The sequence below is a fragment of the Nannobrachium achirus genome (genome assembly GCF_963921795.1).
Source record: "Nannobrachium achirus genome assembly, chromosome: 20".
In the NCBI taxonomy this organism is placed as follows: Eukaryota; Metazoa; Chordata; class Actinopteri; order Myctophiformes; family Myctophidae; genus Nannobrachium; species Nannobrachium achirus.
Genome location: NC_137827.1, coordinates 37,804,500 through 37,818,609, shown reverse-complemented (window position 1 = coordinate 37,818,609; position 14,110 = coordinate 37,804,500). Strand labels below are relative to the sequence as shown.

The window sequence follows — 14,110 nt, the reverse complement described above, 5'->3', positions numbered from 1 at the left end:
CTAGTGAGTGGAGGGGGGGCGTAGCCGCGTGTCTGCCTCGGAGCCTCTAACGAGAGTGTGATTCATGGCACGGGGGGCTCCCTAGGGACAGGATTAGAGGTGCTCTGTCTAACCGCTCCCCCGAGAGCGCAGAAAGATATTTAATCTGCCCACCACGCAGGCAGCGGGCGGCGACCGGACTCTGTGCCCGGGCCGGGGTTTGTGTGTGTGTTTGTGTTTGCGCTTGTGCGTATCAGAGGGTTTAGTGGTTTGGGAGGCAGGAGGCTTGCTCTGCGAAAACAAATCACCGCACACACAGTTGCAGAACTGATTTTAGTCAAGAGGGACACAGCGACACAGTGTAAGTTGTGCGGTGTAATTGTTTGGTTCATGGTTCATGGTAGCCCCATGATAGAAATGCCCACAGATAGACTAGTACAGGGGTCTTCAATGTTTTCAGGCCAAGGACCCCTTAGTTGAGAGAGAGATGAAGCAGGACCCCCACAACCTGTTCATAGATTCCATATAATTTCATCGGTTGACAGCAGTGTATTTTGGATTCATGTCAATTTGTGTTTACATATATTTAACCACTTGAACCGTCAATACTTAATAAACTTGACCTTTCACTATGTACTTAGTCTGCTCTTTTCCCCCTCTACACTACGTTAGTGAGGGGCCACCTAAAATAATCTTGCATAGGGCCACTTGAGTCCTAGAACCGACACTGCCTCGAGGTCAGGGTTTGCATCCTGCCCTTATGGTATTAGTCATAGTTACTATTCAATTATTCAAAGGTCATCACACACCGTTATAGACCATTTGTCTTTCCATGATAAAAATACATTTCGCACATTCAACTTGGGACGTGTATTTGCCTTTTATTATTCAGAAATGATGACCTTTCATTAGAGAACAGTATTACGGCTCCCCACCAAATATTTTCAGTGTACCATCTACTGTTCAATGCAGTTTGAATGGTTTATTCAAACAAATGTACCAAATTACGAAGTTAACAATCCTAACCTTGTGCTGATTTGTCTCAACCATTCCAGGGGTTTTGTGTACGACAGTAAGAACAGCCTGCAGATGAGGGGACTGGTGGTTCTGCTCTTGTCGAAGGCAGCGGGACCCAGCAGCCACAACGCCTCTGACCTCCTCCCTCAGGACATGGTCAGCGGCATCTACCCCAGGTAACTGTTGTTAACACATTGCTTGTGACACGGAACCATCTGATGCAGGGTCTTCCACGTTCTTCAGCCCAAGGACCCATTAGCTGAGTGTGTTTCATAGATTTCATAAGATAAGCTTCATTGACTTGTTTGGCGGTACTATCATCAGCGTATGTTGGATTCATGTTAATTTGACATTTAACCACTTAAACTGTCAATACTTGGTGAACTTGACCTTTCACTCTGTACACTTAGTTTGCTCTTTTCCCCCTCATCGACATCAAAACTCTTTGCCGAAAATAGCCCATTTACAAGTACACAACGCCTCTTAATCAGTGCGAGGCGTTGTGAACTTGTAGATCTGCTATTTTTGTCTAAGGTTATCCTCAGAATAGGGATGCTAGGTATAGGGGTTCAAGTGGTTATTGCAAAAACAGCATCCTATCACACACAGATTTGGTGGCCCACCTAAAGTAACTTGAGGGGTGGCATTGGCTCAGGGGTAGAGAAACCGTCATTAGAACACGAAAGGTTCCATCCAGGTTTGAATCCGGGCTCCCCCAGAGTTAGTGTCGAAGAGTCCTTGAGCAAGACTCTGTTGCTCCCGGTGAGCAGGTTGGTGCCTTCCATGGTTTCCTCTGCCATCGGTGTATGAATGTGTGTGTGAATGGGTGAATTATGCACAATCTATGTAAAGCACCTTGGATAAAGGCGCTATACAAATGCACCATTTACCCTTTACCTGAGGCCCCCTGGGGGTCCCGGACCTCATGTTGAAGGCCCCTGATCTATTGTTAAGCACAGGACAATCACAAGATCATCTGCGTCTGTCCAGGAAATACAATCCCAGTCATTCGTCACTGTCAACACAGTGGTGGAAAGTAACTTTAAGTAACATTTACTCAAGTACTGTACTTGAGTTACATTTTTGAGGAACATTCACTTTAACTGAGTAATGCCATTTTTGATGCTTAATATACTTCTACTCCACTACATCTCAGAGGCAAATATTGTAAGTTTTACTCTGCCACAATTATTTGAAAACCTTTTTACTTGTTCTTTTTTACTTGGTATTGGTACTTACTGCTTTTACTTAAAGTAAAGACTGAGTACTTCTTCCACCAGTGCTGTCACGATGCAGCTGGGGGGAAAAATGAATAGTGAAACAAAAGCCTTGTGTCAGGTAATTCTATCTTGTCCTCTGTGGTTATCGTGCATATCAGTTCCTGTAAATAAAGCCCTTCATCATGTTGTGAAGATGATAGATTGAGGGCACATGACATCAGCATTTAGAAACAACTCGTGTCATTTTGTGTTTCACTTTTCAATGGCAATAATTAGATTATATATTTATTTTAGTTTTATTTGATTTCATTAACATTTCTTGAATAACATTTCTTATCAAAGGGTAGCTATTTAATGGGAACTCGTTAGATGCTTTAAAATACTTGGTTTCAATGACACAACAATGCACGTGTCTGAAACACAGACAGGAGGAGTCGGTCCATTCCTCACTAACGATGCTCATTATAAGATTGCACCATTTTATTGACTCACTCTGGGGCCTTTTCCACCGGCAAAGAACTGGTTCGGTTGTTTCTCCCGTCTATGGGATGGCAACTTTCTTGGAACCTTGGTTCATTCTTTTGCGAACCGGCCGCGAACCAACTTTTACGGTTCGGAAACCAACTCGATTCTCGGTGGAAAAGCCCACCTCCGTTCATCCCATAGGCGGAAGAAAGAACCTGAACCGGTTCTTTGCCGGTGGAAAAGGCCGCTCTGTGTCTCATTGGTGGGCTGCCCTGCACCATGCCAACTTATTTATAAAGGACATTGGGGGCACGGTGGCGCAGTGGTTAGCGCTTCGCCTCACAGCTAGAAGGTCCTGGGTTCGATTCCCGCCGGGGGACGCTGTGGGTGCTGGGGGCGTGTTTCTCCCTCCACGTCATCAGCGCCCACACCCTAGGTGGGGTCGGCGATAGTGCCTTTCTGTGTGGAGTTTGGATGTTCTCCCCGTGTCTCCTAGGGTTGATACCCTCACAAAAACATGCAGTAATCCTGGTCTCAATAATGCCTCCCCCTGGCCAGCCGGGGCGCTTGATGGAGGGGAAAGGAACTTGTTGGAATAACGTGTTCCTTCCACGCGCTACGTCCATCCCGGGGAAATCCCCCCTGTCAGGTGAAAAGAAACAACTTGGACTCCTCATGCATTGAAGGAAGCATGAGGTCAGCGCGGCAGAGGGAGAGCAGAGCCCAGGATTACATAGGCAATTGGCACTGGGTGAAAAATGGGTTGCAAAATCGTGGGATAAAAATATAAAAAAAAAAAAAAAAATTTTTTTTATAAAGGACATTTCTATGGGGCCTTTTCCACCGGGAAAGAACCGGTTCTGGTTCTTTCTCCCTCCTATGGGATGAACCAGAGGTGTGCTTTTCCACCGAGAACCGGAGTTGGTTCCGAACCGTAAAAGTTGGTTCCGAACGGGAACCACAAAATCCTTGGTTCCTCTGGTTCAATCATGGTTCAATCTGGTGGAAACGCAAGCCGGTTTGCAAGAACGATCCAAGGTTCCAAGAAAGTTGAACCGGCACTGGTTCTGGAACCAAGGTACTTTTGGCGGAAAAGGCCCCTGTGAGTGCTAGTACTGTATTCTCTTGTAGTGATTTATTAAAGTAAAGTAACACTTCCAGACCGTGCACCCGGTAAGAAAGGCTTGGAATGCTACCAACATCATCCATGGGTGTTCCAAGCTTACAGGCTTTCTCTTCCTGGAAAGTAAACGTGCTGAAAGCAAAGCATTTGTTCATGTTTTAATAAAGAAATGTAGAAAAAATGTCACAGGTAGGCAGGTTTCTGAACTGTCCACAGTCCTCCTCTGAGACACAGAGTGAGTAGACAAAAACAGTGCCATCTTATAAGGAGCATTTGTGAGGACCCCGACCAACGAATATGTTATACTGTAATTGTCACTCTATTCATGAATTTTATCACTGGTTATTATTTTGTTGTTGTTGCCGTTTTTGTTTTTGCCTGACCTGTGGCCTCCTTTCAGTTTCTGACTCAGTGTCCATGTTGGCTGTATGTATCCAGGGCTTAGCAGAACTAATCTAGCCTAGTCTTGCTTATGTCAACAGTAACCTGTCAAAATGACCAAAACCGAATAAAAATGGGGTTGGGAGAAATTGCTATCTGGCAGAAACCTTGTATGTCCACGTTTCAAATTGTTTTGTTTTTTCAAATTGTTTTGTTTTGTTTTTGGTTTGATATTTTTTGGGTGGGTGTGTCATAAATGAATGCCCAACTTCTTCATACAAGATTGTCACACACAAAAGTAGTGAACAGCAGATCTACAAGCCCACAACACGCCGCGATGCCACGCGTTAGCTGTGAGTTGTGAGCTATATGACATCACTTTATGTGATGTGAGTTATTGCCATATTTGGACAAAGTTTCAGCCCAGTCCAACATCAATTGACTTCCAGTATGAAATTTACGTTCTAAAAATCACATAAAAAATCACACCCTGTGTGAAGTGAGCTGTGCTTTTATGAGTTAATTTCACTAAGCGTCCCGCGAAGCTTGGCCAATGAGCCAAGTGTGGGATACGGTATGTATCGCAATGCGAGGCGTTGTGTAGATCTGCTGTTTTCACTAGTTTTGGGTAACGGTCTTGTATGATGAAGCTGGGCTTACTTTTTACGGAAAAAACATACAAATTTGAAACTTGGAGAAAGGAGGTTTCTGTCCGACAGTGACGATATGGTTGCTGACTAATATATCATATTGATGACATCAGGGATCTACATATAAGCATAAAAGGGACACAATCAGACAGATACAGTGAAATCCATATATGGGCATAAAAGGGGGACATAGATTAGACAGATAGGCAGACAGGCAGACAGACAGGTACAATGGGAATTGCATAACCATAGGGGCATGCGTTCCTAATGGGCAATGGGCATCAGCTTGGTCAACTATGGAATCATGAAATTATTGCCACATATATAACATTGTCTTGAGTTGACTTCCTCCAACTACAAAATCACTTCATTAGACATTAGTTGATCCATCTGCCAGTCTGCCACCACCTCCCACACCACATCTCTGTTCACACCACTGATGTGTCACTATCGCCACGGCAACAAGTGTCATCAGGTCCTCCATCAAGGCACGCTGAATCTATGTTAGAAGGGCACTTATTACCCATCTTTTCATTATTATTCCATGGACCAGAAGAGTTTAAACCCAGCAAACCCCTGTCTAAGTATGCCAGCTGCATAATTAGACACAGCATTGTACGGCTGCTAGACAAAGTCATACAATGATACGATGGCTTCTGGCATTCCAGCTTTTACGTTTTTCTTATGTTTTGTTTTTACACGACTACCATCAATCAAACACCACACTGGCTCTCAAAGTGGGGTCTTTGAGGGGGTTCCCCAGCAACATTGGTTAATATAGCTTTAAATTACTCTATTTCATATTTTAGCTATTTGAAAGTAGCCAATATAAAAGCTTGACCTGGTAGATCTGCTGCATGGACTACCAAATTGTGGTAGTCCTTGACATGAACATGTTTGAGAACCACTGATGTATCATATATCTCTGTGAAATGTCAGGAAAGAAGGAATTGTGATTTCAAATGTGCAATATATTGTGCAGCTCCGACTTACAGCATTGCAATTTATTTGATCACGTAATTGTGGTATTGGCTTCTAAATACACGTGCAAATGTCATATTATTTACACTTGGGACATTAATGAGTTTACAGTATAGGTTACAGAATATGTAACGCAAGTTGCAACTTAATAAAAGCCCAGCTATGGTACCATGCATGTTTATTATTTATTTAGCGTTCCCCAGTGAGACCCATCTTGAGTGTGCATGAAATTAGAATTCACAGGCATGTACTTCCCGGGGCTTTGATATTTGCCTTTTACTCCCTCAACGCGCAGTCACATAAAGTCCCAGAATGCAAGTAAGAGCAGGGGTGTCGGTGTGTGTGTCTCTACGGCGGTGCCAAGTGGTTACCAGAAGTGACTGTTGTATTTGGCGTGGTCGTATGCTGGATCCCTGAATGGCTCCTTTCTTGCTCGTAGCTGGCACAAGGTGCGTGTGTGTCTAGTGCGGAGCTGTGCCTGCGTTGGGCTCGCTCGCTCTGAGCACGCACATCCCTAAATTAACTACTTAAACTCTATAAACTTTGTTGACCGGGGTACACCAGGGCCATATGATGCCCTTCTTTTTTAACCTCTTCAGCATAGCACTTTGACCAAAGAAATTGCAGTCGCAACTGCGACGCATTGTGAACTTGTGTCCTACCCAGGATTCGAACGGATTGCGAGGCACTGTGTGACAATCATGCAATACCTCTTGTCCACCAGTAGTGGTCCTACCCGTCCACGGGATACACATTTCTCAATGGAAGGGCAGATAGACCAACTAACTACAACCACCATGCAGACTGGTTAAAAGAATGTTTTAATCACAAAAAAAGGTTGTGGATTGCAGCTTTAACCCCCTCCTCACACACACACACACACACACACACACACACACACACACACACACACACACACACACACACACACACACACACACACACACACACACACACACACACACACACACACACACACACACACTTGTTTTAGTTTTTCATAAATAGTGGAAAATAGCCGATCTACAAGCTTACTTTGGATTGTAGATGGGCTCATTTTAATATTTGTCGTGCGCCAAAGTATATCGTCTCTGTCAGGTGGAAACCTCATATGTTGTAGGGCCGACACTTTGTAGGGCCGACACTTTGTTTACATCCTAGTCTATAGACTAGAATGTAAACCAAGTGTCGGTCTGACAATGGCCGAAATGATTATTTTACGCTTTTTGTGGTCATTTTTGAATCGAAACACATATATGAAGCTTATTTTTTTATAAAATATTTTCGAAACATTCTTTTTATTTTAGCATCCGTTTTTCAAGAAAAAGTTGACTATAGCTCCTTTAAAGACAGCAAAAGTGTTTTGAGCTTGTAGATCTGCTACTATTGATGCTCTTGTGTGATGCTGTGGTGTGATCAGGTAAGGCGTTTCAATTACGAAAAAAAAAACACAAAACGTTAGAATACGGAGATAAGAGGTTTCTGCCCGACAAAGACGATATACTGTAAGACCTGTGAGGTTAAACCTAACTGGAACAAGGTGTCAGCCGTAGAAGCCTTTTCTCATTCTGTTCACTTTACCCCCTCCTGCCCCGAATCGGCTGTCGAACCTTCCCTTGTCAGGCTTCCGAACCGCATTGTATACGTGAACGAACGACTATATTATTACACATTCACCTCATGTCTCTCAACCTGCCACACTCATCGCTGCAACGCTGGATCACCAAAGCTGGCACACATTCACTCCATCATGGGTGATGGATCGTCATCCCCAAACACACACACACACACGCACACATGCACGCACGCACGCACACACACACACACACACACACACACACACACACACACACACACACACACACGGGCGCGCGCGGGTGCACACACATGCCCACTTGCACGCCGGGCATGGCTTGATCACCTCATTTGCACCGTCTCTCTCTCTCTCTCTCTCTCTCTCTCTCTCTCTCTCTCTCTCTCTCTCTCTCTCTCTCTCTGCGTCCCTCCTCCAACTCCCCCTCCTCCTCTCCCGGGCTCATTAGCACCTGCGCTGATGGGGAGTTGGAGGCAGGCAGAGAGAGAGGGAGAGAGAGAGAGAGAGAGGGGGGGGGGGGGGGTGATTGATATCTCCTGGGGATGGTACCCTCCCTCCTGACAGGCAGCATTTGTAAAACATCTCGCACTCCGCTGCCCGACACCAACTATCCACCAGAGCGTCTTTTTAGACGGATAGATACACATTAAGAAATCCTCAGTGTTGTTAGCTTAACTCGGAGAGTGTGGAAATGCAACCAAACGGACCCGTAAGGGGCCGTTTGTTTGCATTTCTACACGCTCCGAGTTACAATCTTGTACGCTCTCCGAGTTACATTTTGTACCATACACGGTCGGGCACACATAGACCTCAAAGGGGGCTTGAGCCCATGCCCTTTTATCCGTCTGTAAAAAGTGCCCTCTCCAGACAAATCAATGCAGTTTTTTTACTATGGTGAAAGAAATGCAAATGCCCTCTTTCCATGCCATACCTGAAGGCAGCATTCAAGAGAATTGCCTCGTCGAAACTCTCCTAAACTTAAATGCAGCAACTTATGTTGAAAGAATAGCCCTCTCTGTGTAGAAATCCGTGCCGTTAGGCCACATCTCCTGTATTGACTTGACTATGCTTAGTTCAGTGTGGTATCAAGCACCAAAAATAGCCGACCTCCAAGCTCACAATGCGTTGCAGCGCGACGCGTTGTGAGCTTGGAGGTCTGCTATTTTTTTTATGTCAGCCCCAGCCCCTGCACGTCCCTGTTTTGTACACTCTCCGAGTTATATTTCTAAACTCCAGAGTTACATGTGGATAAATTGCAGCACTGTGGGGATGTTACCGTGCAGAATGGATGGATAGAGAGTGAGCTCACGCGCACCCTTGAATGCACGCGCAAAATGTTGCGGATATAGTTTCCAAACTGAAGCCACGCCTCCTAATCTCTGGTGACAAATGAATGCGTTGCCGCTGGAACGGTACACGAGGAGGCCCCATGTGATGGACAGGCCACTGTTCCAAACACCCCCCCCCTCTCTCTCTCTCACACACACACACACACACACACACACACACACACACACACACACACACACACACAACTCTGCATGCAGGGGCGTCACAAAGGGGGGAAACGTGGGACTGAGTTACTAGGGCCCAAGGTGGAGGGGAGGGGCCTTGATTATTTTATACTTTAGCTATTGAAAAATAGCAGATATACAAGCTCACAGGCAGCGCGCTTGTAGATCTGCTATTTTTGAAAAGTCGTGAAAATGTGTGCAAATCTTTGAATATATGTAGTTCCAGGGGGTCCCTGGAACTACATATTTTGAGATGGGGGTCCGTGGCCAAATACATATCATTTTGGGGGTCCTTCCGCATGAAAAAATAGAAACATATGTTTTTTCAAAAAACCTTAGAAGGATTTGAAATATTCAAAGACTTGCACAAAATAATGTTCACGATTTTCCCCAAAAAATAGCAGATCTACAAGCTCGCAGCTGTGAGCTTGTATATCTGCTATTTTTCAATAGTTAAAAGTACCCACTAGGGCACAAGGATTTGGTGCGACACTCGGCACTCGGTGCCGCGCTGTGAGCTTGTATATCTGCTATTTTTCAATAGCTAAAAGTAGCCAGGGCACAGGATTCGGTGCGACACCCCAGGCTGGCTCCATGTGATGGGAGGGAGGCTGAATGGAACAGAACAGAACACTCAGGACAAGGGGCGTGGCGGGGGGGCGGAACACCTCGGCAAGATGGCATCGGTTGCTATGCAACTGGCCACCAAAGCTATTTATACATCGGCCCCCTTGTCCCCCTTTTTTTCTTCTTCTTCTTCCTCTTCTCCCCAAGCTACGCTGCCGCTGATCAGGACTGTGGGAGTGGATGGATGGAGGCATGACTTTGGTGTGTGTGTGTGTGTGTGTGTGGGGGGGTGTATGTTTGGGGGGTGTATGTGGGTGGGTCAGTGTGGGTGGTTGTTGTTTGTATCCCTCTGTGTGCGTGCATCATCGTAAAATGTAGTTTTTGCCTATGCGTATGTGTGTGTGGTAGGGATGGTCATTTGGACCTTTTTCTTTTTGGTAAACGTTGAACCTTTGGACTTGGCGGTTATATGACGTCATACCAATATATAAAGTTGCAGTAGTCCTTATGTGTGGCGATTCAAATCGGGCCTAAAACATGTATTGCAATACAGTAGGTCTGTATCATATTCTGTAAGGTTGTTTTCTTCTTTTCACTTTTTTTTCTCTTTATTAGGTGATGTTTATTCCATCCATATTTTATAGTAATATTATACATCCTTTTGGTTATTTAGTCCTGAATAGTTAGTGACACACATTTCGGTTAGACTGTTACCTGTTTTACCGCCCCAACCCGTGTGTGCGTGCACACGAGTAGCTAAGTCCTCAAGTGTTATACAGGTTTTATCTCTATGTGCTCATCTCTGGCTGTGAATTCTTGGGTATATTTGGCTTCAGACTCAATCTTTTTATTTTTGCCCCTTTTGTATCCTCGAGTCTATAACAGTGCGTTTCCAGTTGTACTTACTTTAAAAGGTGACCGCAAACTTGAAACGGGACGAGCAAATCTGATCAGGAAAAAAAAGAAACAGAAAGGAACCACTTTCTCATGCACTTTACAAAACCCAGTTCTTCGCCGTGAATTGCCTTTGTTGAAACTCATCTGCCAGTGTTGCAGTACACTGCCGCAGATAGCCATCAGCGGCTTGGAATCTTAGAATCTGCAGTCCGCTGTACCCCCAACTTTTATCCCAGTGAAATATGAATCGTGCACTCTCAGCGCCTGTCATTCGGCCCCGACTGCGTTGTCGTCTCTCTCGTCAGCGAGGAGCAGAGGAGCCTTTTTTTTTTACTATGTGCAGACAATGGGTGTGATTGAGAAGCCAAATAGATGACATTATTGAATTTTAACCCATTTAGGCCTAGAATTATTGAATGCTTTAACCAGTGAAAAATAGCAGATATACAAGCTCACAGCTGCGAGCTTGTAGATCTGCTATTTTTGGAAAAGTTGTGAAAATGTGTGCAAATCTTTGAATATATGTATTTTTAAAGCGAACGTTTGTAACTCCAATTTTGCTTCTGGGGGTGGTCCCTGGAACTGGTCTCTAAAGAACAGACTAACTGAGCTCCAGTTAAGTGAAAAGGACCTTTTCTTTGATGATGGCTAACCAGATTGCTGACACAGAAACATAGGTTTTTCAAAAAAAACCTTAGAAGGATTCAAAAGACACTTATAGAATCGGGTCAAAATTCTAATTTCCAAAATTAAAAAAAAAATAGCAGATCTACAAGCTCGCAGCGCGGCACTCGGTGCCGCGCTGTGAGCTTGTATATCTGCTATTTTTCAATAGTGTGTACCCGTTATGAATCGGTTAATAACATCTTCTAGGGTCCAACTTCAAATGCGCAATTACCTGGCTGCCAGGCGCACACACACACGCACGCACGCACGCACGCACGCACGCACGCACGCACACGCGCACACACACACACACACACCCACTGTGTGTGTGCGTGTGCGTGGCAAGGGGCTGGAACATAAAGCACAGGCGACCAGCTCATCAGGTTCACACGGCAGCTGAGAGATGGCTGTAAGTGGCTATCAGCGCACCCAACCCTGTCTGAATGGATCCCTCCTGTCGCACAGCGGCGAGCTCATTCCATATGGAGAGGGGCCTAATTATCCCCCGGCAATGACTGAATCAACATTTGATTATAACCTCCCCGAGGCTGCGCTGAAAAGCTCTATTCATAGACCCACTTTCACCCCTGTTTTCTTCTTCTCATAATCAAGAATAGCGGTTATTTTCTAATGATAAACTTAATCTCTCTTTCCTTTTGTCTTTTAACACAACCCCCTGACACGCTGCAGTACAAGCTGTCGGCTGTTGTTTTTTTTCCCTCCGTGGTCTGTAAAGCCCGTATCAGAGTGTACGGTGGAGACCTATCCACCGCAAATTTGAGGTGGAATGCTTTCCACCTCAAGTCAGAAAATAAGTGCAGGCCATCATAGTCACGGCCCACGGTGAAGTCCTTTACCCTGTCTAGACCGGTTCAGGTCGACCAATCAGTGAACGGGGGGTGTAGAGCCTGTCTGTCTGATAGTAAAAACAGAGAGATGTGTTGGGACTCACGGTGGAAAGCTCTACACCGTGAGGAATGATGTAACGTTGTAGTTTCATGACTCAAAAAGACTCGAAAAGACTACACCGCGGTGTAAAGCCTTCCACCGCGGACCCGACTATGATACGGGCTTAAGGAGGCAGCGAATGTGAATATTTTGACTTTTTTATTGTCTCTACCTCGAGGACAGTGGTGGGGTTTTCATCCACCTGCTTTTATGCACATTTTCTATATGTTAATCTGAAAACTTGTGTTAGAAAAAACACTGAAATAGAAAAGTTGATAAAGAGCTTTTGTTTTTACGAAGTGGATGGAATTCTTGGTCAAAGACCTCTGGTTTCGTCTCTCAGCTCCACAATCAACAATTATGTTATGACTGCTCTTCCAAGAGCATGTGATGTCAGATGCATAGAACATTATGCCACCTCTCCATAGGGGTGGGCGATATGGAAAAATACAATATCACAATATTTTTCCAAGCTGTATCACGATAAACGATTTTATCACGATTCCTTTTCACGTTGGTTTTTATGGTTATTTTTGCCAGACCCATGAAATGGGTAGGCCTACATAAGCAAATGTCGGTCTGTCTGTCTGTCCGGGTTTTCTATATAAAGGGTATATATGATGATGACATGATGATGACATGCCTACAAAAGACATGATGTCATAAATGATGATGACAGACAGGGGGTCTGGCACAACCAGGTTGACCTGGTCTAGTTTAAGTTGCTTGACAAAAACTAGACTCTGGTATCCTTTTGGGAGGTCTAATTTGAACTTTACAAGTATGTAACTCTGACAGTATACAAATGAAACCAAATGGACCCTTACGGGTCCATTTGGTTTCATTTGTATACTGTCAGAGTTAAGTGGAGACCTTGTCATTTTAAAGTTTGAGAACCACTGATTTAGACCAAAATGCAGGTTTAAATTGAATTTGGCAATGAATCTCTGCATTAACAATTCAAAAGGATTTTTTTTACTAGGCTCTCCCTCATTGTATCACGATATATACGATATCTCTGAAAAGGCATATCGTGGAGACATTGTATCGTCTCAGCGATAATTATCACCATATCACCCACCCCCACCTCTCCATAACTGTTTGTGTTTGACTGGCACCCTTTTGATTGCGTAATCTTATTGCGCCCTCTCCAGAATATTATACATCGTATATATAGAGGAGGCATAAAAGAAGCAATAAAATAGTCACTATAAAAAGGCCTTGACGACGTAAAGGTAGGATTTCAGAAGTGATATAAAAGAAGAAGCTACTGACTTTGATCTTCAGACCTCCAGAGAAAAATGCATTTGGGTCCCTATCCGGAATCATTGGGGGTACATTTACTATAATCAATTCTTTTGTCATAGGAATGCGACAAATACAGAAAAATATTATTGAACTCAATGGCGTGAGTAATCAACAAATAAGTCATTTTGGGGGTGAACTCCTCCTTTAAAAGTCTTTAATAAGCACTATTATGCACTCTATGACGGTGTTATTATGGCTACTGACCAATATGTGCAATTCACTGGCCCTTTGTTTTGTTCTCGCCCTTTCTAAAGTATGTTGTCAAAATCCTGCTCAACCTTGGCACCTGCCTCCCTACTCACCCTGTCCCATAGACATGCTAGTCACTCACTATGGTGGAAATCATCCAGCACTGACCAGCAGTAGTTATGTTTGTGTAGGGCTGTCACGATTATGACATTTTACATAACGTTTCATTTTCTCTCAAATAATTGCGATTAACGATTTAATTGTGTTTTTGTCGTTGACAATTGCATTTCTGTTTGGCTTGTGGGCTTTGAAGTTTCACATGGCAGATATGACACATAACCTTAAATATACAATGAAATTACTGACATATTTGACAACTTTATACTTAAAAAAGAACATTGATAGTGGAAATAGCCGATGCGACGCGTTGTGAGCTTGTAGATCAGCTATTTCCACTATTTTTGACTTTCTTAAAAGTATATGAACATTTTCCAACATGGAAACGATTATGACGATTATGAAAAATACTCACGATTATGTCAAATAATCACGATTAGACGATTATGTAATAATTGTGACAGCCCTATGTTTGTGTCACCATGGGCTGCTGT

At 44.0% G+C, this 14,110-nt stretch overlaps 1 protein-coding gene across 1 annotated transcript in view; it reads left to right on the top strand.

Annotated features, from left to right (window-relative positions):
- Positions 1-14,110, top strand: part of pdss2 (prenyl (decaprenyl) diphosphate synthase, subunit 2) — a 47,372-nt gene that overhangs the window by 10,787 nt on the left and 22,475 nt on the right. The window contains exon 2 of the mRNA XM_080750094.1: positions 1,035-1,172. Within this exon, the coding sequence (XP_080606220.1) occupies positions 1,035-1,172 (138 nt within the window). The remainder of the gene's footprint in view (positions 1-1,034; positions 1,173-14,110) is intronic.